Consider the following 23,052-nt stretch of genomic DNA (forward strand, 5'->3'; position numbering starts at 1 on the left):
ATGAAAACCCCCCATTGCTTTAGCGAATCAGCACAAATAGACACAAAATCCTCCAAAATAGTTATGGAAGCTGGTGCGATTGATATGGAAAGTGTATATTGTGTAGTTGAAGAGTTGAACATGTAAACAAGATTTTAATAATATTAATATTTTATAATTACATGTATCAAAAATTAACACACGTTGCTATTTTGATAATACCTGCGGTACATAAAATTCACTAAAAACATATAAACGTTTGGTAAAACTGTACGCACTGCGCTTTCTAGACGAACATAAAATATTTGCTGTGCCTAAACGGTTCTGTCGGTTTGAACGCATTTGTATATACACACTGGTTTAAATCTCGAGTTCGAATATTAGCATGTTTGTGGGATACGGATTTTTTTTTTAATTTTTGTCGTTTGTTGGTAAAAACCAAATACTTTTTAAATTGTCACTAAGTGAGATGTTTAGCAGATATGCTACAAACTCATAAACACTCACATTTCCCTATAAAAAGCTACCAATAGTCGGTAAATTGTGGAAATTTATGAAATAATTTTATAAGTTGTTTCACGCAAAAATTAGCGAAATAATTTGCTCGAAACGAGGATTGCCGTTAGTACGGCCTGTGTATCGCAAGCGCGCGTGTTATACCAAAAGTTCGCCGTCTTTGTGATACGGTGCTGTATAGAAATTACAGGCTGAGTGGTTTCCATCACCTCCACAACTACCAGCGGCTGAACAAGGGGCAAACGATTCACACCTTCAGACTTGCTTCAACTTTCTTCCCAGCAAGCTCAACCTGGAATGCCAAGTGAGGGCAATTTTACCTTGGAAAGAGCGAATTACGGGTGGAAATCTAAATGGAAGGGCAAAGTATTTAAACGACATAGAGCAAGTGTGTGAGAAAACGTGTGTGCAATAAGAGGGAAAACAGCCTTAATGTGCACCATAATCGCATTTCGGGCGTAACGATTCGCCGACAGTGCATGTCAAACGGCCGTACGGCATCGCTACCGGAGGTTGAGCTTTACCTGATGTTGGCCGTTCCGGTTCGAACCTAGCAAAATAGTTCCTTTCCGCGATTCCTTTTCTTCAAAATCCGTTCCGTTTCGGTACTTTTATTCCGTTCCGTTTTAGAGAAAATTTTGCTTTATAAAAACACAAATCTCTCGCAAAGATTGTAAAGTGTTGGTAGAAAATTTTAACTCTCTTTCACAATAATAGCGCCATACAGGGTGTACGGGCTAAATTTGACAACTGGCCTTTGGGTTTATATCTCAGGGTTGAGTTGACGTATCGAAATGATTGATATGTCATTCGATTGCTAAAAGTTGTGCGAACAAGTGTAAAAAATGTCTTGCTCCGTAAATATGTGGAACCCGTCCGAATTGTACAAGCGCGTAACGTGTGTTATGATGATTCGTGCCGGCCATACGAATGCCGAATTTCGGAAGGCGGCGATGTGTTCGCTGAACACCGTAAAAACAATACGCGTACAGCTCGAGGATTCACATGCCTCACATGCCGCCTCACATCTTCCCCCAGGGCCTGCGGCTGAATGCTGACGGGTACATTGACCTGCTGGCCACCGTGGTGAAGCCGTGGATTGAGACGGTGGCCAATGGGCGGCCGTACGTTTGGCAGCAGGATTCTGCACCATGCCATACGGCCGTAAAAACGTGTCAATGGCTCACTGCCAATTTCGACCGATACACCAGCACCGACGTTTGGCCACCCAGCTCCCCTGACCTTAATCTTATGGATTACTTTGTGTGGGGCACAGTTGAGCGGGACACCAACAAGGCGTCCTGCAATACCAAAGCGGAGCTGGTGGCCAGAATAAAGGCCGTGTTTGCGGCCATCCCCAGAGACATGGTTGTCCGGGCTTGCGCGCTGTTCCGGAAGCGGATGCAGGCGGCCATCGACGCGGAGGGAGGGGGGGGGGGGGGTACTTCGAATAAAAAATGCGGCAAACATGGTAAGCTAAACTTTGTAAAAAAAATTTTTTTTTAATATTTAACATTAATTTGATAAAAAATCCTTTCCTATTCCCTCAGAAACTGTCAAATTTATCTCGAACACCCTGTATCCGTGTATCTTGATAGCGCAAATTTTCGGCACCGACTGTTGGTAGCAAATATCCTGCTGACACTGCTTCCCTGATCCCTTTTCGAGGGTGCGCGCATCCCAACTATTAATCTATCACAATATGAGATGAAGTATGTATGCCGCCACCATATCAAGACAGCCAACCTCCCCCCCCCTCCGCTTCCCCTCCTTCCACCCTCCTAGAGCGAAGCAAGCACACGCGTATCAAAGGGGTTGTTCTCTGTCTTCCGTGTACTCTTCACCGGAAAAAAGACACGGAAATGTGTGAGACACCCACCACTCCCACAGTGTCTGGCAAGGATGTAAGGAAGGGAGTAAAAATGGAAGCTAAAAGCGAGACTTCTTATTCCCCTTCCGCCTTCCCCCGCCTTTCCTTCTTCCTACCCACCTTACTCCGCCAGTATAGTGTGCTTCATGGGCGCAGTCAAGGCGCAAAGTGGAGTAATAAATTGATATCGTTTCGAGAGTTCGCTCAACGTTATTCATGTGTCCTTTCCGCCTTCGCCGAATGGGAAGAATGCGACATTGCTCTACATGTGTCTGTGTATCTGTGTGTGTGTGTGTGTGTGTTCGCACTGGAATGTTGAATGCCAATAACGGAGAAAATTGAACACTAGTGCCAAACAAAAACAACAAAGAAGTCAACGAGAATAGGGACAGAGACGCTCGTAGACGCTGATGCTCCCTAGCGATCGATGGTTGGGGAAGATTTTCCCTCACCGCATTAAAGGGCGCTCGCGTGAACCTTACCACTCGCTCTGGTGCTTTGCGGACATCGTGTGCCGTACTTACAGAAAGGCACGAGGGGAGGGGGGATGGCGGGGGGGGGGGCTCCACGATGTCATCACCTTTTGTATTTTGTTGCTTGGTGAGGTAAGCGTTAGGAAAAAGCAGGTGAACTCGGTGGAGGAAAAATCACGATTCAACCCCTAGTTACGTTACGCAGACCACATCATACACACAAACACACATACACACGCGCAATATTAATAATGTCTCCGCTGGGTCTCGGGCAAAACGATGCAAAGCAATTATTGTCCTTGCTATATTTTCTCCCCTTTGTTGTTTGTGGTGGTGGGGTTTTCTTTTGTCTTTCGCACCACTACCCTCGCCCGGTACGGGGGAGTTTGGCCAGGATGAGAAGAAGAGAACCAAATTGAATTACCTTTTGTGAACGGTTTTTTTTTTTTTTTGTTATTGTGGGACAAAGCTGCGCCCCAAAAACCCTAAGCCCAGCCATCGATCATCGCCCACGAAAACGATTACCCGGGCTAAGTAATGGAGTTAATCCATCACCATTGAGTCGTCAATGTCACAACACATACACCGCCGCAAACTGTCCTTCGGCGATTTGCGTCGATGCGCGCGAAGCTGTAAAGAAAAAAATCTGGACGTAACACGCTCGTTGTCCAAACGCTCATCACATCCCCTTTTTCCCCTACCGGTGGGAGATGGAAAGCGAACCCCGAGAGCAAGGGCGCGCGGTGTGTTGGTGGGAGTGGTTCGGTATTTATAGACGAGATTATATTTCCGAATTGTAAACAATAAGAAATCATTCCTGAGCTCTTTTTGTACAGAAATGGAGTGACATTATTGTGGCGCAGTGTGGGGGTGGAGAGCTCACGGAAGAATTTATTGTTGCTTCAGCTGAGGAAGTTGAGGAGGCCGATTCAGACGACCCCTTTCTGGTGGGAGAGGACCGCGACAACCGGACACGAGTTATGAGGCGACAGCATTCGCGTTCCCGAGTGGGGTCCAGAGCCTAATGTCAAAATGACAGCAGAGGTGACAGCAGTACCAACAGCTAAGGATGATGCGGTACTGCAGGAAGCTGTTGAGGCTGTGCGTGATGGAGAGGCACTGCTCCCCATAGCTGAACGTTGTCGCGAGCGGCCTTCTGCCCCGTCGCAAGAAGAAATGATTCACCGACGACGGCGACCTAAGGAAAGATCAAGGCGAACTTCCAATCAGCATGGTAGGCGAAAGTCGCTGGAGACCGCAGAAGAGGCCTCCGTTACGGAGGCAGTAACGTCAGAGTATTGAGGGTCCATCAAGAAGGGAATGGAAGGATACTCTCGTAGGTAAAGCTATCGGTAAGTGAGCAGGCTTACTTCATAGCTTTAATTTTTAAGGTAGGTTAAGAATAGGTAAAGAAAAGGAGAGGTAAAGAAAATACCTCTTGGCCTTCTCACTACGATCGCAATACGCCACATGATGCCGATCGAATAGGTTTTGTTGGTAACGCACATCGATTGCCATTAAGGATGGAGAGCTGTTCACGTTTGCCAAGTACTTATTGGTTTATGTTTCCTGATAGTTGGTGCTGTTGTTATTGTTTCGATTGTGACATTCCAACAGCTAGCATAAACGGCCGTACCATTCTATTTGAATAAATAATAATAAAAAAAAAACATTCCAACATCAGCTATAAGACATCAGCAAACATCCCCACGTACACAAGGCTGATGGGGAATCTACTAACTGAATCTATAGAGAAAGAGCGGAATGTGTTTGTTTATGGATTTTTTTGTTGTTGTTATCTGTGTGCCAATTTCTCATCAGTGGTCTAGAGGACTTGGTGATGGCAGGAGTGGCAAATTAAAACTCATGCCCTCCATTCAAAGCACGACAGGACTACAGCTCAATTACAATTTCGAATGTGCTTGTCCTGCTGCATGTGTGTTTGTTGTATCGCGCGTCAATCAGGTCTCGTTTGCGGATGAATTCTAATCAACTTTGTCCGTCATTGAGCATCCGATCCCGGTGGTTTGAACGTGTGACCGATAGTCCGAAATTCCTTCCTTGTTGCTAGGTTTGAACAAGACAGACATCGATAGGATGTTGCTGCTATTCTCGGTGGGTCTGTGTTCTAAAAACGGGGTATGTGTGTGTGTGTGTGTGTGTGTGTGTGTGTTTGTATGTGAAGATAAATAAAATATCTACCTCGCCTGGCACCAAACACATAGACACGGCCGGATATGTGCGTGAACAGGGAAAAGTGGTGTTGGTGTGTGTCCATCCGTATCGTGCACGTACTTCTCTCTCCCGCACTGTACTGCCCGTGGGCGGAAGTGGGCTGTCATCGCGTTAGCGTTAGCGATCGTACCGAAACGACCTCAACATCCGGCAGCAGGCGCACACAAAAGTCAGACCTTCGCCGACAGATGAACGCGTCATGCCGAGGTGGTGCGGTGGAAAAGCCAAAGGCAGGATGGGGGGGGGGGGGGGGGAGGAGGTGTGTGCTTCCACCCCACACCGGAAACAGCGACTCACAAGTTTCCTCGAGGTTCCGGTCCGGTTCGGAATCTCCATATTTAATGAATTTAGTGCGCAAAGCAAAGCGAGAGTGTGTCGAGACGTGAGTGTACGTGTTCCTGTGTGTGTTTTTTATTCTGTAGGCACGCAACGTTTTTCCAACCGGACGGGCGACGGCACGCAAGGACACATTTTCCTCGTCTCCTAGGAGGAGGAGGGCACGAAAACAAAACACCGAAAACGATTCGCACCCACCATCGCCTGGGGGGGGGGGGGGGGAAGGGATGGATTGGGTGAGATTGGGTGGTAGAGAGGCCTATTAGTTTGGGCTATTTCATCCGTCAAATATCTGCACGCCGGTTAACGAGCTGTTGACTGCGTGTAGATCACGTTCTGCCACTTGCCACACGATTGCCATCACCAAGGTCCCGCGACCGGGCGTACTTGTGGCACGATGGAAAAGCGTTAGAAGATGTTTAACTAGTGCACATACACGCGCCCACCCACACATACATACAAACACAAACGGTGAAAGGGACGAAAACAAGCGAAACGCAATCGACCGCCCTGATGTTGCTTCTTTCTCGATGCTGGAGAGATTGTGTCCAGGCACGTACCACCCCTGAAGTTCCCTGAGGAAAATTGTGCAAAAGGGGTGGACGAGCAGGGTGGATAGATGGGGAGAGTTGCGAGCGTACAACTTTGGTTGAGGACATCCGGAAGCTTATGAAATTAAATCACCGCTAGTGCAGCACGGACCCCGGACGGGCCAGCACCTGAAGGAAGAAGGAACAAGCTCGGACGGTGGGTGACTGCAAGCAGTCACGGCGTTCGCCCTACATATGCCAGACAATTTTTGTACCACCCTAGAAAGGCAGAACAAGTCACAGGAACAAAACAAAAAAAACCAAACACTTTACCACCTACACGTTCCCACACAATTCCCCATTCGTCTCCATCACTCATGTACCGTGAAAGTTTTGCATACTTTGCTCCGCCTCCGCTCTTTGTCCGAGAGAATGTTTCGGAGTTGTTTAAAGGTTTATTTCGGGGCGCTTGAATGCGCTTTAAATGTAGCCGTGTGCGATGTTTTTTTGTGTTCACCAAAACTGTTTTTTGCACGCTGCTTAATCAACGTATGGTTTGATGAAGAGTTGTCGATCCTTCGATCGACAACGGTTCATTTCAGAATGCATGAGAATATGTGTAAGCCTAGCAAATTCATTTCATGAATTCATAGAATTACACCTGGCCGTCGTTACGAAATAAAAATGAAGTATGTAAGCGCATATGCGAAACAATCGCCTGCAAGAGCTCGCCAGATATTCATCTCAGCAATCAATGCCAGACTATCATGTCTGGCGATTTGGGATATGCAAAAAATGGAGATAATGCTCAATAGAGACAATGATCTAGGAAAAACAAAAATCTGTCTTGGTCATGAGGTTAGAAATGAGCGCAAGAATATTACGTCTGAGAGTTTAAAGATTTTAAGTTAATTATGTAAGCGCATATGCGAAACAATCGCCTGCAAGAGCTCGCCAGATATTCACCTCAGCAATCAATGCCAGACTATCATGTCTGGCGATTTGGGATATGCAAAAAATGGAGATAATGCTCAATAGAGACAATGATCTAGGAAAAACAAAAATTCTGTCTTGGTCGAGAAGTTAGAAATGAGTGCAAGAATATTACGTCTAAGAGGTTAAAAATTTTAAGTTAATTATGTAAGCGCATATGCGAAACAATCGCCTGCAAGAGCTCGCCAGATATTCACCTCAGCAATCAATGCCAGACTATCATGTCTGGCGATTTAGGATATGCGAAAAATGGAGATAATGCTCAATAGAGACAATGATCTAGGAAAAACAAAAATCTGTCTTGGTCGAGAAGTTAGAAACGAGTGCAAGAATATTACGTCTAAGAGTTTAAAGATTTTAAGTTAATTATGTAAGCGCATATGCGAAACATTCGCCTGCAAGAGCTCGCCAGATATTCACCTCAGCAATCAATGCCAGACTATCATGTCTGGCGATTTTGGATATGCGAAAAATGGAGATAATGCTCAATAGAGACAATGATCTAGGAAAAACAAAAATTCTGTCTTGGTCGAGAAGTTAGAAATGAGCGCAAGAATATTACGTCTAAGAGTTTAAAGATTTTAAGTTTATTATGTAAGCGCATATGCGAAACAATCGCCTGCAAGAGCTCGCCAGATATTCACCTCAGCAATCAATGCCAGACTATCATGTCTGGCGATTTAGGATATGCGAAAAATGGAAATAATGCTCAATAGAGACAATGATCTAGGAAAAACAAAAATTCTGTCTTGGTCGAGAAGTTAGAAATGAGCGCAAGAATATTACGTCTAAGAGGTTAAAGATTTTAAGTTAATTATGTAAGCGCATATGCGAAACAATCGCCTGCAAGAGCTCGCCAGATATTCACCTCAGCAATCAATGCCAGACTATCATGTCTGGCGATTTAGGATATGCGAAAAATGGAGATAATGCTCAATAGAGACAATGATCTAGGTAAAAACAAAAGACTGTCTTGGTCGTGAGGTTAGAAATGAGCGCAAGAATATTACGTCTAAGAGTTTAAAGATTTTAAGTTTATTATGTAAGCGCATATGCGAAACAATCGCCTGCAAGAGCTCGCCAGATATTCACCTCAGCAATCAATGCCAGACTATCATGTCTGGCGATTTAGGATATGCGAAAAATGGAAATAATGCTCAATAGAGACAATGATCTAGGAAAAACAAAAATTCTGTCTTGGTCGAGAAGTTAGAAATGAGCGCAAGAATATTACGTCTAAGAGTTTAAAGATTTTAAGTTAATTATGTAAGCGCATATGCGAAACAATCGCCTGCAAGAGCTCGCCAGATATTCACCTCAGCAATCAATGCCAGACTATCATGTCTGGCGATTTAGGATATGCGAAACATGGAGATAATGCTCAATAGAGACAATGATCTAGGAAAAAACAAAAATCTGTCTTGGTCGAGAAGTTAGAAATGAGCGCAAGAATATTACGTCTAAGAGTTTAAAGATTTTAAGCGCATATGTCAAGCTAGATCAGTACAGCTTTAGGGGGAGAGGATGTAATGCTCAGTATTGCTGTAATGCATAGAAGTTAGGTTACCGCGCCTAAACTTCCTTTTGTAAAAGTTGTTACGAGGAAGGTTTCCAGAGATGTACCGAACTTCTTAACTGGTCAAGTTCAGCCCTTGTCTTGACCCATTGTACACCACTAGCAATCTACGTAGCAAGCGGAGCGATCTCCCAACACCTGCAAATACTCCTCATAGCGTTCCAGAAACAAACGATGTACAACAAACAGGATGTTCGTGGGAGTCTCTCTTATCAATCGCGTTCCGGATACAGCAATGTTTTCATTCGCTTATGCCGATCAGTTGAATATAAGCAACGCGTAAGTAACGAACTGATAGGTAGGAACGAAGTGAGTTGCGTTACAACGGTAGGGACACAAACGGATAATAAACGCTCGGTCTTTTCCGCTACAATCACCAAACCACAGAGACGTGTAAGCTGCGCTTATTCATATCACATAACATGTAACAGGATCATCGGTATTGCCGCCAGTCGAATCAATCTAAGGCAGGGTGTGGTAACTTCGTGCCACATCCGTATCAAACGTTCCGCATCAATCTTTAACACCTCCGACAAAAAGGCCGGAACATTGATTCAAATCTTCACCCGAATTATGGGGTTTCTTTTATGAAAATTCATACTAATTAGTGTTGGTTGGTAAACGGGTACACGAGTACGGGGTATTTATTTTTGTAACCGGAAAACTCTCTCACACACCACACACCTCGCAGGCACAACCACCATGGCAAATGGTGGTTTAACGTGAGTGAGATGCGTCGATGATTTCAATGTTGATTTTGTGTTTTGAAACAAAAAAAAAAAAACCGCTCACTACACCCCTGCGGGGTGTTTCCGTTTATGATGAGGTTGTAGTGCACAGATATCTTTCTCCCCACGCGTACACCGGTTGGCTTTTTTGGTGGTTTTGATACTACACTCGCCATTGATACACCCTTTTTGTGTGTGCGTGTGTGGTAAGGGATGGAACAAAGGGCAAATGGCAATGCAAATTATGTTTCTGTGGTCAGTGAAATTTGTTCGGTTTTCACCACCCTCGTCGACGGGTGAAGGTTTGGAGAATTTCGTCCTTTGCGCACACACACACACAAACCCCGAACGGGACACAATTTATCGGTGTTGGCAAACAGTGCGCACCAAGCACGGAGGTGAGTTGTCGCTTGGAGTGTGGCCTTTGAACGAATTTCGATTAAACAGGAAATGAATCTGGCTTTTACGGTGGTGGCGCATGTGATTGCTAGGTTTCGGTGCTGAAATAGCTTGGCGGTAGCTATCTCACTCGGTCGTCCAAAAACAGCGTCGTGTGGCATCGCGCTCCAAACAATGAATTTCTACCCCAGCAGTGGTGAGTAATGAAGGGAACATGAAGGGGACGGTGGGAGGAGGGGAGGGAGGGGGGGGGGAGGGGGTCGGTGTATTGAAGTTGCACAACACGCCCTTTCCCGACAAAACACACCGGATGTGTGAGCTGTGCGTTTTTGGTCGATTGCAGAGCAGAAGCAGTCACTCTATCGGTGCTTGTCGAAGGAAAGGTGCCTGCCTGTTGTGCTCATTCATTAGCATCAACCATCAGCATAATCATCATCATCGTCGGTAGCAATCGTGTTCTAATGTTTTTTTTTTTGTTGGTTGTCCTACTTCTTCACCCCGATTTCTCCTAGAAGCACACATTACGGATGCTAGTAAGGCATCAAGACTCGAGCAGGAGGGCGCCGAAAGAAAGAAAGCCGGATATTGGAAAATAAGCCCTCCGGGTGTGGGGAGATGAAGATTTCTTTCCCTGACATCCCACCCCACGATTGTGTCGGCTACCCAACGCTCAACTCATCCGTACAAAAAAAAAACCTGCAAATGAAATGACTCTTCAAGGTGTTCGGCACTTGTGGACGGCTTTAAAGATCGCATCAAAAGTCGAGCACAGGAGGACGCTCGGGCCTGCCTTCATCAAAGTCGTAGTCTGCCCTCTTTAAGCAAATCGATTCATCCGAGTTTGCATACTTTACAGGTACGAGTTGCATTCCGCCCAGCGCTGCTGAAGCCCGACATGCTGCAAATTCTCAGCTACTTGCTCCGATGCATCCTACCCGTTAAACACCGTTTACTCAAACGCTTTAAATTCAGACGAAAGGCAAAATCCTTCCAAAATGAATCTCCACACCTCCGATTCCCCCCATCCCACTGGTTCGAATTTACATTCGAGCCTGATAGCTGCAAGATAAAAGGTGAAATCCCTTCAAATAAAAAGCACACCCACCCACACAAACTTACCATATCCTAGCACTAGCAGGAAGCAAACGTTAAGGAAGATTCTCGGATGCATGACTGACATGACTCTTTACACCTTGCGCTGTGGACCTGAACTTTGCTGTTACACCTCCCCTGTTTGCTGGACTGCGCTCACTGCTGCCGCCCGCACACCACAGCACGAGCACTAAACGGACAAATTCGTCGCCTAACAAAGATCACTCCGCGGCCACACATTTGTGTGTGTGTGTATGCAGCACACAGCACACTGTTGTTAGGTGGCAGTAACCAACACCCTTTTCACTATTACCGCTATACAACGCCCCACCGTGTGTAGAACCGAAACAGTTACTGGTAGGATTTTACATCTAGACGAAGTGTTTCAATTTTCACTGCACACTAAGGATTACGTTTCGAGCGGTGTACGGTCCGTTGTATGGTTGATTGATGCACACGCAACTAGTAAATCTCACACCTACACAGCTATGCATTGCATATTCTGAAGGAGGCAACACATTTTATTAGAAAAATTGGACAAATTAATAATTAAAGCAAAGGTTAAGTAAACAATCACTTATCCTGTTCGACATCAGGAAGCGGGTGTGCGCGGATTCTGTTTGACAACGAGAAAGATATACGAATCGTCCTTTGATCCCTTCCCGCAGATTGTATGCACTTTTATCTGATTGTAGTTCGTTAAGTTTATGTTTAAAACTGCGGAGCAAAAGAAGATTTGGTGCACAAATTCAAAGACTGTTGAATGATTAATTCTGTTTGCGGCAATACTTAACGAGAAGCGGCTTAAAACACACACTTTAAATTGAAAAAATCGTAGATTTAAAAATAAATAAATTATATTGTTACAGGAAGTGAAGAAGTAAAATTGATAAGAGCTTACTAGAAAATATGATAATATGAAATGTAAGAAATAGAAGTACGATTCCAGGGTATAACATCTTTGTGAGTACGATAATTCCTACAAGAAATGAAAGAAAACATAAACAACTCCAAGCAAATAAAATAATTATCAGTAGTAACATGATTTAAAGATCGAATTTTTGCGATAGAACCATTGCGATGGAACAGAAATGAAAGAAAAACTAACATAGCGAGTTGGATGTTAATAGTTATTGTAACAAAACTAAAATTTTATTTTAAATAAAGGGCTGGTCCGTGTTAAAAATGAAAAAGGCTTAGAGAAAAACGCTTGAAATAAAAGAATGATGAATTAATTTAACAAAAAATTGATTCAAATTTCAAAAAGGAAAATAAATAGCTTCAATGAAGTATTACAGACCACACATCAAACTTATGCTTTCGAATATCGGCGCTTAAAGCTTTCCTTTCTTTTGATTGTAAATTTAGTTCGTTTTGCTAGAAAATTATCCTTCACTGATTGTAGATGAAAGATCCATATTTTAGGGCGTTCTCTTCTCTTCTTGGCTTAACCGTGGCTTGGCCAAAGGATGGCTTACTAGTCGCGTTGATCCGCACTGCAAAGGAGTTGTGTGAAGACCGGCGCCATTGTCTCCTCACTGCGAGGCATTAAAACGTGCCCGAAACACACGCACTGTTACGAAAGGAAAACCACTTTTCTGCAATCTAATGCCTACCAGCCCAAAGCACCTACGCAAAGTATGGAAATTTTCTGCATTGAAAGGTAATTTTAGTTGCTGTTGAAAATTAAAATGGAAAGTACAACATTCGCAGAATTTTTGCTAACCTATTGCATAACCTTCAGGCGCATTCAACTTGAACAAGCTTTGCAGAAATGAAACGCTTTAGCGCGAGTGTTTTCCGTGCGCTCCTTTCCAGTGCTGCCCTTCAAATCATGCCACTTTTAATGCCTGTGTAACTCTTCAATCCAACCCCTTTCCCATCCCGTCCCCTACCACTGCTACTCTCCCAGCCCCACTCGCTTGGTATCGTTTGGAGTGTAGCGAAGAGGTTTAACAAAAAATGTTCAAACAAAACAGGAACGAATAAGACAAAAAAAAACACACACACACACCCACATCGCTCTCCTGCTCCGCACAGCGCAATGCAATCAACTTCAGCACACCGGGCGAAAGCTATATAAATCCATCCGTGCGCGTAGAAGCAGTGCAACGCAAAAAGAATAAAACATTACGACCAAATAAACAGGACTCCGCTACAGCCAGGAGTCCGGCGTCGGTGTGGAGTATTATACTTTTTGATTGCTTCATCCAGCAGCAGCAGCAGCAGCAGCATGCTCTCACCGTTGACCGTTAAGCTACCGGTCTTAATTAATCATCTCAAATGTCACAATTCACTCGCCGCGTGACACACCGGGACGGTGTGTGTGTGTGTGCTTGCGAAGGAACGGGTTCTTGCTTGCCTCGCACATTCGGGGTCGGAATTAGTCACGCACGCCAGCCGGGCAAAGGCATTCCTTCGAGTGATGTAGTCCGAAGAAGCAAAACAAAAAAAAAAAAACACGGAGGGAAATGGTGGAAAAAAGCAAAACGGAAAAATAAACAAATCATCTCTTCCCCGTACCCGAGTTTTGTGTTAAAATCGTGCAGCGTCGTACATTGTTTTTGTTTTTTTTTTGTTTTTGGTTATTTAATTTTATGCAATGCACGGATGCTGGCTGGTGGAAAATTTGATTTAATTCTTTTTTGCTTGCACCCAGCAACGAAACAAAAAAAAAAAGAAGAAAAGGGTGGGCAGAAAATGCCGAACGAGCTCCAAAGGATCCAAACAGCGTGCAAATTCTTGTGCAACAATGATGAACGAAAGTGGCCGAAGGTGGCAGCAAAATGAAACGCTTAACCTCTTCATCATAATTATCGCTCAAACATGCTGGCTCCCTCCACCCCCCCGCGGTGGTCCAGGGAATGTTGGGCGGGTGGAAAAGGCAACGAGCACAGCAGGTTCATTATCACCTTTCGTCGAGGTTTTCGCGCGCACCAGGTCCTGGCAAATTCATCCTACTTGGAAAAGCTTGCAAAAATTGCCGTTGTGATTTGTTTTGCTACCCCCCCCCCCCCCCCTCTCTCTCTCTCTCTCTCTCAATCGCCTCTAGTGTGGTGCAATATTTTTCTGCTTTCCCACCCCATTTGTTGTTCATTATTTATTCTACTTCCGGCAGTGGCTCACATCATCACGCTCACCTACAGAAGGGTAGGACAGAGACAAATTCTGCAATTCCACCAGATCCCAACCCAGCCGAGGTTTCTGGACGCTTCTGGATGGGAATGATGGGACCCAAAGGCTAAGCCGCCAAATGCTAATGCCGACGATCTTGGTAAACAGCGTGCAAAACCACATCATAATAATGGAAAGACACGTACCAACGCTCACTAGAATAAAATGTAGAATAAAAGCACTTCGTAGAGCACAGAACACAGGACGACAGCGACAAACAAAACACAAGACTAGTAACCAAAAATCAACAGAACTAAATCGGTGCACAGGGAGCACGTTAGTTTTTCGTCTCTTTGCTTTTCCTGGGGGGTTTTTTTTTTTTTGCATTTCGGCCAGAAGAAAACAACATCGTGCCATAGCTCAAATATTTACTCAAAATCTGGGGTGTTTTTTGTTCTGTTTATTATTAGTGCCACTGGATGTGCTCCAAAAAAAATTGTCTGCCCCCCCCCCCCTTCCTCCCCCGCCACCGAGGTGAGCAATTCCGTGTGTGTTTGTGAACGGAATAAACGCGGCCTCGCCACGGTGTCGCCCAAAAAAGGACGTGCAAAATGGAGTTGTGAAGTGAATAAAATAAACTGTTAATACCTTTCCGTCACCTGCCACGTGCAGAGTGGGCACGGTTGGTTGATGCAAAACAAAAAAAAAACATAGAAAAAGGGAAAACCTGGTGAGAAAAATTATGATGCAAAGGTTGGTTCGACGATGAGGAAAAAAAAAGGCTGAGCATCAACTCGTTGTCGGTGCATGATCGTCTTCTTGCGAGTTGCCAGTTTCGCCCGTGTGTGTGTGTGTCTGTCCAAAGCTGCCTGCTTTTGGGTAGTGAAGACGGGTTTTTTCGAATGTGCCTGGACGGAAATTTTCCCCTCACTCGCACTTTTTCGGCTAGAGGTTGGAAGTGTTTGTTTTTTTGGAGAATCATTTGAATTTAACACCTTAACCCGAGATTTTGTAAGATCTTCAACGGAGAGATGGAGACTAGACATCTAGCTAGGACACGAGGCTCTTCTGCTTGTATTTTAAGAGTGTTTTATACCTCCCCCCCTCCACCCACCCAATTTTAAAGGTAGAATTTTGTGAGGACTCGCACAAAAACGCGCTCAACTCAAGTGCTCACACATTTGCTGCCTTTCAATCAAACTTAACCTGTCTTTTTGTGCGGAAGAAGAAGTTTGACACAACAAAAAAAAAAAGTCATAATTTTTCCAACAGTCCAATATTTTTCAGGACACACATGATCGCGAGGGAAAGGGGCATCGTCAGCTCTCGCCACCCAGCGAACGGAAGTGGTCAGCAAACCGAAACGGTCGCGGGGAACCTCGGGTAATTCGTTAATGCAAAAATATGCGAAACAATGGAGAAATTTAATTAAGCATAGGGACCGCACACAGCCGTGTTGTGGCGCTTATTGTCAACCCGTTTTTTGGCTGGACATTGTTCGCTACCGGGTGGTTTTCCTACGTTTGTACGTTTTTTTCTTTTTGTTAAAGCTCGTTCAAAAAATCCTTCATTTGCGGTACGAGCCCCGGAAGCGAACCAAAAAAAAAAAAAAAAAGGGCACAGAAGTCCCCCGGTCGGTGTTTTTCGTTTTTACACATTTTTGCTTCCCGTTTCCATCGTTTAGCTCTATTTTCTTAGCGAACGCACGGGCTTGCATTGGGGACGCTTTGTTGCAGCGGCATGGACTCGTTGACGTTGATGCCGCAGCAATTATGTGGTGGGCTGAGCGTTCTAAGGGCCTGCCCGTTGCCTTGCATCAATTAAAATGAATGCATTAAATTTTTTTTTTTTGCGTTCCCTGTTGCCCCGTTCTGCTACGTGGGGGAAGTGCTAATAGTTTCGTTAATTTTAGAGCACAAAATGGCGACACCTTGAACCATTACACGAACCCCCCGCCAAACAAAAAAAAAACAGAAACACACACACACACACACACACACACACACACTCAGAGAAGGGGAAACTCGATAAGAGCAATGGCACACGGTACATATCCGCCTGTCGGAATTAATTTCCATCATGTTGAAGCCTGTTATTTGCCAACGGAAATTAAGTGCCATTGTAGCTGGTGTTGCTCGGTGGTAGTGATTATGCAGGTTAAGCGGGGAGTTGGGGAAGGAAGATAAAAAGAAAGTGCAGCTTTTAACAACAGTTTCGACTATTTTCGCTGTGTTTCTTCTTCGGCGCGATAGAAACACGATCGTCGTTAGAAATTTGAATTTGACGTTTCAGTGCTATGTATGAGTTTCATGCTCATTGCACACGCAGAAATAAAGCACCAATCAGCACCGTATCACTCACGATCGGTTTGATTGCGGTGGTGGTAAGCATACGATCCAATACATTGTTGATCATAGGTTAATGCTAGGCTTCTTGCAAAAAATCAAAGGAAAAAGCTTACAAAAAAGCTAGCTTTTGCGTTTTAGATTTCACCCACACGAAACGTGCGATCGCATAGATTTCTAGAGGTTGTACAATGTGAAGAAATAAAGCAAAGAATAAATTAAAAAATGTAAAAAAATAATTTTAAGAAAATATTTAAATAAATATTAACCGATCGCGGAACAACGTCACACGCCCATGCTTGCCACTCGATCGTTTCCAAACAATTATTTTAAAGCTGTTTTTCGGCTTCTTTAACACGAGCTGGCTTTAGGCAAATTAAATTCCTATTACCTAATGTTAGTTGCTTTAAAATTAAAAGCTGGTTCTGAAGCAGGGCCCTAAGAACTACGAAACGGTTTCAAATTGAAAATTGCAGTGCAGCATCAAAGTTGGTTCGGTAACGTTCAGAAAACAGCATTAAATTTACGACACCTCACAGGACGCGAATTATTACATACGCTTCGTTACATTGCTAAAAGTTAGTTAATTTAAAAGGAATGCAAAACATTCTGCCCTCCGAGAGAATGAACTTATCTTACTGGAAGCACGCTCACTATTCACTTTAAATTAGGACGTTCGCTTTTTAATGTGATCTTTTCGCAAGATTAAAATTTAATCGCTTTAATCACTACACAGGGCCAGTTCCTTAACGATCGGTTTGTGTTTTTTTGTATTCGGCAAAGGTATCACTCTACGCCAACGCACAACGTTACGATCGTCTCTGCGACGGGTTTGATTGATGATTGCTTGGACGCTTCTCGTCCAGCACACGGCGAATCGTTGGTTGATCGATAAGCGGCACACACACACACACGCACATCAAGCATTTCCCACCTTCTGTCATCATTCAAATAGCACACACGCCAACGATCAGGCAGCGATCGCACGCAGCACAACGCACTGCATCGCACCGATCGACCACCAAATTTTGCTTGGGGCTTTAATTAAGCTAAGCAAGAAAACGAAAACTCCTTCACACAAATCCCCTTCTTTTTTTTCTCACTGGGCCCTAGGACTCGTCCCGAATCCAGCAGTGTCCACCAGTCGCGTCCGGTGCGGTTAACGGCAATTTGCCAACTGACTGACAATGCGTTCCCTTGCAGCTGGTGCTAACAGTCACCAAAGCAAGGCACCCGGCGTGCCAAGCACCGTGCTGCAGTCCAGTGCGACGAGAGCGAGAACACACGCTGCGTGCGGTACGTTATCATTCGAGCAGCTGATCCTGCCGTGGTGTGTATCGAGCAGCGTGCACGGAGAAGCACTGCTCGATTACGATTGCGAGGCTGCATTCGGGCGGAGTCTGCGCCGTGCGCAATGTTTACCACGATTCGGGCTAGCAGGCGTTTCCCCACCAAAGTCAGGTTCGGGTTTTGCAGGAGCAAAGCCACACAAACATACACACGGCAAGTCGTAATACGAGTTCGTTTGTTATCAATTTTCCTTCCTGTCGTTCTTTACGTGCTCCACGTGGGCATTTTGGTGGACAAAAATCCGAACACTGCCGTACGATAATTAGTAACAGTCGCGTTTTATAGCATAATTTTTTGAGCAAATTTGTGTCAACTTGCACCTTTTCAAATCAAGGCTTAGAATGTGCCCAGAGCTGCCACCTGCCCATGATTGACAAGGTTCAAAGTTTTACCAACTCAGCGTCGTCAGCGACGGTCCAGTACGGAATGGTGAACAAGACAAACGGAAAATCGATTGACCGCCAGTCGCGGGCAGGACTATAACGGTGGTGAGCTGCCCGGCTGATGTTGCAACCCAGGACCCATCTCGGGTCAGTAATTGGAAGTTAATTGGGTTGACCGACGGCATCATTATCCACATTGCTTGCGCCACCATATCATCGAGGAAATCCCGAGTCCCTCAGGAGCAGTATTGCTGGGCCGCACAGTTGATTGATCGACCATTCCGGCCGTACCAGGCTGTACAGCAAGTCCGACGCCCGTCCGATCGTTCGCCTCGAGCAGTATGGGTGCGATACGCGGTTGGTGCAAGCTTATGCTGTCGGTGGTCTGTTTGGACTATCTGCACCACCATGGTGCGTTGGCGAACGCAAGCATCGGGCCGGAATCGCACTACGCAATGGTAGCAGCACCCTGCTACATGCGCTACCAGCCCGCCCGGCTGCTGAACAAATCGATCGACTTCGAGAACCCGTCCGTGTTTGAGCTGCTCGCGAGCAACTACACCCGCGAACGGTCGCCGTTCTTCGAGCTGCTGCACCAAAGCCGCGACTGCATTGCGCTCTCCTACTGGATCAACAACGAACCGAACACGAAAGACTTCAAGGGCTACCTGAAGTTTGCGTGCGGCGTGCACGAAATACTCCACATCAGCCTGATGCACTGGAGCATCTCGCCGGACGATTTCTGCCTGTCGATGCTGCACGGTGATCGGCCGCTGCATCAGTTCGGCTGTGGCACGCTCGCCCTGTCCCAGCTCGTACCGATCACGCTGCAGGCGCACGTCGGCTCGATGGTGGTGCTGTCGCAGCAAACGCCGTCCAGCTTCGACTATCTGCTGTTCCAGCGCGTCACACGGTACGCGGACATGCTCGACACGCTCCGGTACTTTGAGCATCGGTACAACATCTCGCGTGGTGTGCTGCAGTCCCGGAACTACTTTACCAGCGTGCACTGGTTGCGCTGTAACTGCGAGTCGCTGGTGGAGAGCCTGTCCAAGCTTTACCAGTGTCTCGGCATCAACCGGAAGCGTGCGGTGCCGGCAGGGTATGGGGCGCGCAGCGTCACGGATGACATGCTGGTGATGGCGGCGATCGGTATCGGTGGTGGTGTTACCTTCTTTCTCCTGCTGAAGATCCGTTTGATTTGCTAGATGTGAAACGATACTGAGCGAATAAAAGCGTCCTGCAACTGTGTTGAAAGATAAATGGCGTCCAAGTGCTGGGGAGGCGCCTCTACTGGATCGGGACATCTTCACCCGGATGGTGAAACATCTTCAATCAAACAAACTACAAACCAGCCTCCCCCTCCCCCATTTACACCACCTAATAGCGCAAAGACGATACGCAAGCTTTACAAGGATTACTCAGGCAAAGCCCTCGGAACATTAATTTCAGCGACTTTCCGGCCGTAAGCCGGCGCAACCGGATGCAAGCCTTGTAAATCCTTGGACGCACCCAGACTAATAGGCGCGTCCTTGCTTGTTTGGGAAGTGTTGAGCTGGTGGCAGCACGCTAGTAACAAGCGAGCTCGTTTGTGAAAAATTTGAAAATTTATCATCTACTTCGCATCGCATCGTGCAGGGCTTATAGCCACATTATAAGGATTCTTCGGTCGTTCGGCTCGCTGCTTCCGCCCGTATCACGCTCGACACTGTTGTGTGCGACAAAATATCCCGAGTAAAAGAAGCGCCCAACAAGCTCATCTCTTATACTCCAATAATGATAGACGTTAGACGTTTCCCTTCCTTTCTCTCTCTCTCTCTCTCTCTCTCTCTCTCTCTCTCTCTCTATTTCCCTCTATAGTTGGATGATAGAGTTTATGGATTTGCGTTATTGTAGCCAACGGGCGTTTCACTTCTTCGCCTCCATCCCTTACTACCCCTCCCCCCCCCCCTCTACCTCACCCAAAAACCCTTCCGAGGACAGCAAAAAAGTGGGCCTGCGAACCGTGAAGGGATACTCGTTGGCGAATGGCGATCAGGAAAATATAAACCTTCACAAACTTACACCCCCCCTCCCCCCCCCCCACCCCCGCAAATTGCATCCTCTCGTAGTGTCGCCCACTCTCCCAAGCCCCCAAGTGGCAGTACGGCACAATGGGTCTGTTGTGCACCACAGCAACACACACAACAACTAACCCGCAGCGCAACAAAAGACCTGGCGCCTCCATTTCCAACTTTTAGCTGGCAGTTCGTCGTTGGATTTTCTTGCAAACTCTTGCGAAAAAAAAACAAAAAATGAAAAACGGAAAAGCATGTAACAGTATCTTGCTTGCACGTTTCGGGCGCGTTCTTTTTTCCTCGCCAAGCATTGTCATCCGTGCTGAGTGTACGGGAATCATCTTCGTCATTGCTATCATTATATGCCCGTACCCTGTGTGTGTGTGTGTCTTTCTGGCTGAGAGCTTGGGGGGGAAAAAATAGAAGTGAAATTCAAAGCGCCAAAGCGACGGAAAGAAAATGCCTTGGATTGCGTTGCATTCTCTAGCGAAATTCTACAACCCTCCCCCCCCCCCCCCCCCCCCCCCCCCCCCCTCTGGCTGCTGGCTGGATGAGTAGTAAGTGCATTGTGCTGTGTATACTGCCCTCTGTGTCTATGGGTGTGGGTGTGTGTGTCGTAAGCCAATTTCATGAATAACAATTTTCCTTTCCGTTATGCAATCTTATCCACACTACCGTTTGTGCTTCTTGACCCGGCAGTGAGGCAGAAATTCGTTCTGCCAACTTGCTTCCCGAAAGGGATGCATTGTCGGTTGTGTACGGTGTGTGTGTGTATTGTGTGGCTGTGTTTTAGCTTCCTTGTCTACTAGTGATTTTCTCTTGCCTTGCCCGCAGGGGAAACATGCTGCCGTGGGAACAAGCGGAGGATAAGACATTTTATTTACCGCATCAAGGGAGAAGCGATGACCATCTTCAAATAAAAAAATAAAAAAACACACGCCACAGCAAAGCTTGCGGTGACGTGACCAGGATTGCATTCGTTTACGCGTAATTTCCTCACAATTAAAGAAACCATTTTCGGGCGATTAATGTTGCGAACGCTGGCCTGATGGCTGATGGGGTTTGTTAGTGCATCTTTACAGATAGTATTTGGGGAACAAAGTGGTAAATTGAAGTTGACATTAAGTTGCATAATTAGTTATTATTCTACTTCTCTTTAATTTTCTTGACTTGGACCTGGAACGTACCAGTCAGGAGTTAGTATTTTCGCAAAAAAAAAAATCATCGAACTTTGCTCAGCCGGTTCAGAAATTTTGACAAATTTCGGAAAACACTTTTGAAGCACGATACCAGGGTGCGCTCCTGTTACTACCAGTCATTCGCAGAAAGAAATTAACGCAAAACGAAGCAACCAAGTTAGTTCTTCCACTCACGATCAAACACTAGTCCTATTTAAGTATTGAATTTTAACGTTTTTTAGCTAGATCTAAAACTTTATTGTTATTAGTGTCCGCTAAAAAATCACGTCTCTTCTCCGGGTTTTTGTCGAAGGAATCCCCGTCATTTTCGCAGCAGCTTCGTGTTTTCGCCGTCGCTGATCGGTTTTCGCCCGCCGATCATTTTCGCCGCATCCGCCAGCGCCCTCTAATGGCGAATCCTCCGCTTTTGGCAGTCGCGCGAATTGATCGTTGACAAGTCAACACACCGAGTCCTAAGTATAAACATTATGACTGCGAGCTGCAATAGTTACAGAAGATCAATTACCTGGCTTTCAGATTTCGAGGGTAGAAGAAGAAAAACTAAGAGAGAGAGAGAGAGACATCCCTTCGTACCACTTATGTTCCATACTCCGCTCGAAAAGTAGCATCACCCCTCAACAACCCATCAAGCATTGATATACCGTAATTAACCAATCACTGTTGTAAAAACTATCGTTATGATGTCCCCAATGACTGACAGGACACGCACGCTAGAAACAACAAAAAAAACGACGGATTTAATATCGAAGCTCCAAAAACGTTGTTCATCGTTCATACCCCCTCCCACCGCCCCCCCGCCCCCCTCGGATCCTCGGATCACATTCCAATGAAAACAGCACGCCGCTCATAAATATTCTTTTAATCGATCCAATTGACAGCCGCTGCTACCAACCCACCATGCGGTACGGTGCTCCAAAACTCTTGGTAGAATAATTCCAATTAATTACCCCGCGGTAGGGATGGACCCGTAGCAAACGGGTGAGCTCTCGCATAACCGCCGGCTTACATTGTATTAAATGCCACTCGTGTTCAATTTCTGTCCCTGATAGGTAAGTAATCTACCCTTGCCTGCCTTCGGTTCACTGCCCTCTGCCTTGCCTGCCGGCGGGAATGAATTGATCCGGGAGGAGAAAAGTGGCACAGTTCGATTCGGCCAGTCATCACTGTCACACCGTCAATCTCCCTGGTTAGAAGTGTTGCTGGTCGTTTATCGCAGATTTTCCTAAATTATTCAATTCACTAGATAGAGAGAGAGAGAAAACTCTGACGATCAATTCTGGTCGCACGTGGTACTTGTCTATGAGTTCGTAGGATGGTTTTTTTTTGTTACCCTGCCCCGCCCGCCTGTTTGTATGTTGTTTTTACTAATTTCCAAACGACCGACAGACAGCCCCGCAAAGCACAGACATGCCACACTACATAGCCGCAAGCATCACTACACTTTTGGTGGCATTTTCAATTTCTTGCCGGATTTGATGGGGGGTTTTTTTTTTTACTATTGAGGTTGTTGTTGCTACCCTTCCATGTTTTAACGAGCGCTCACTATCCGTTCGATTCGGTCTGCCGTCTGCCGGGCTGGGTGTTTTTTTTTTCACCATTCCGTCCCGATGCCGTGGGACACTTTAAAGAGGGCACGACGGCAGAGCGCTTACCCGACTACCGGGCGAGTACATCGAGCCCGAAGCGTTTGTGTGAGTTTTTCTCTTTTGCATTTGGGGGCTTTTTTCCCCCGCCCTGTGGGTGTGTATGGTTCCGAAAATTCATGTAGCGCTGGTACGATTTTTATCACTTTCCAGCTTTCCACCAGCGGACATAGACACGGGTTAAGAGCGAGAAAGAGAGAGAGAGAGAGAGAGAGATAGAGAGAGAGAGAGAGA

The 23,052-nt window shown here is 45.8% G+C and overlaps 5 protein-coding genes across 5 annotated transcripts in view; 3 read left to right on the forward strand and 2 right to left on the reverse strand.

Moving 5' to 3' along the window:
• The window catches only part of LOC126557347 (lysophosphatidylcholine acyltransferase-like), a 238,922-nt gene extending 229,937 nt beyond the window's left edge, over window positions 1-8,985 (forward strand). The window contains exon 10 of the mRNA XM_050213080.1: window positions 8,976-8,985. The gene's annotated coding sequence lies outside the window, so the exon portion shown is untranslated. The remainder of the gene's footprint in view (window positions 1-8,975) is intronic.
• The window catches only part of LOC126559037 (carbonic anhydrase-related protein 10), a 34,756-nt gene extending 23,926 nt beyond the window's left edge, over window positions 1-10,830 (reverse strand). Inside the window, exon 1 of the mRNA XM_050215143.1 lies at window positions 10,755-10,830. Coding sequence (XP_050071100.1) covers window positions 10,755-10,815 — 61 coding nt within the window. The 5' untranslated portion in view covers window positions 10,816-10,830. The remainder of the gene's footprint in view (window positions 1-10,754) is intronic.
• LOC126561385 (uncharacterized) overlaps window positions 1-23,052 on the forward strand; it is a 390,544-nt gene that overhangs the window by 256,349 nt on the left and 111,143 nt on the right. The window lies entirely within an intron of this gene.
• Window positions 1-23,052, forward strand: part of LOC126557212 (cytoplasmic dynein 1 light intermediate chain 2) — a 367,651-nt gene that overhangs the window by 201,005 nt on the left and 143,594 nt on the right. The gene's annotated exons all lie outside the window — the stretch shown is intronic.
• The window catches only part of LOC126562509 (uncharacterized), a 301,387-nt gene that overhangs the window by 71,542 nt on the left and 206,793 nt on the right, over window positions 1-23,052 (reverse strand). The window lies entirely within an intron of this gene.

The sequence above is a fragment of the Anopheles maculipalpis genome, chromosome X (genome assembly GCF_943734695.1).
Source record: "Anopheles maculipalpis chromosome X, idAnoMacuDA_375_x, whole genome shotgun sequence".
Classification (NCBI taxonomy): Eukaryota; Metazoa; Arthropoda; class Insecta; order Diptera; family Culicidae; genus Anopheles; species Anopheles maculipalpis.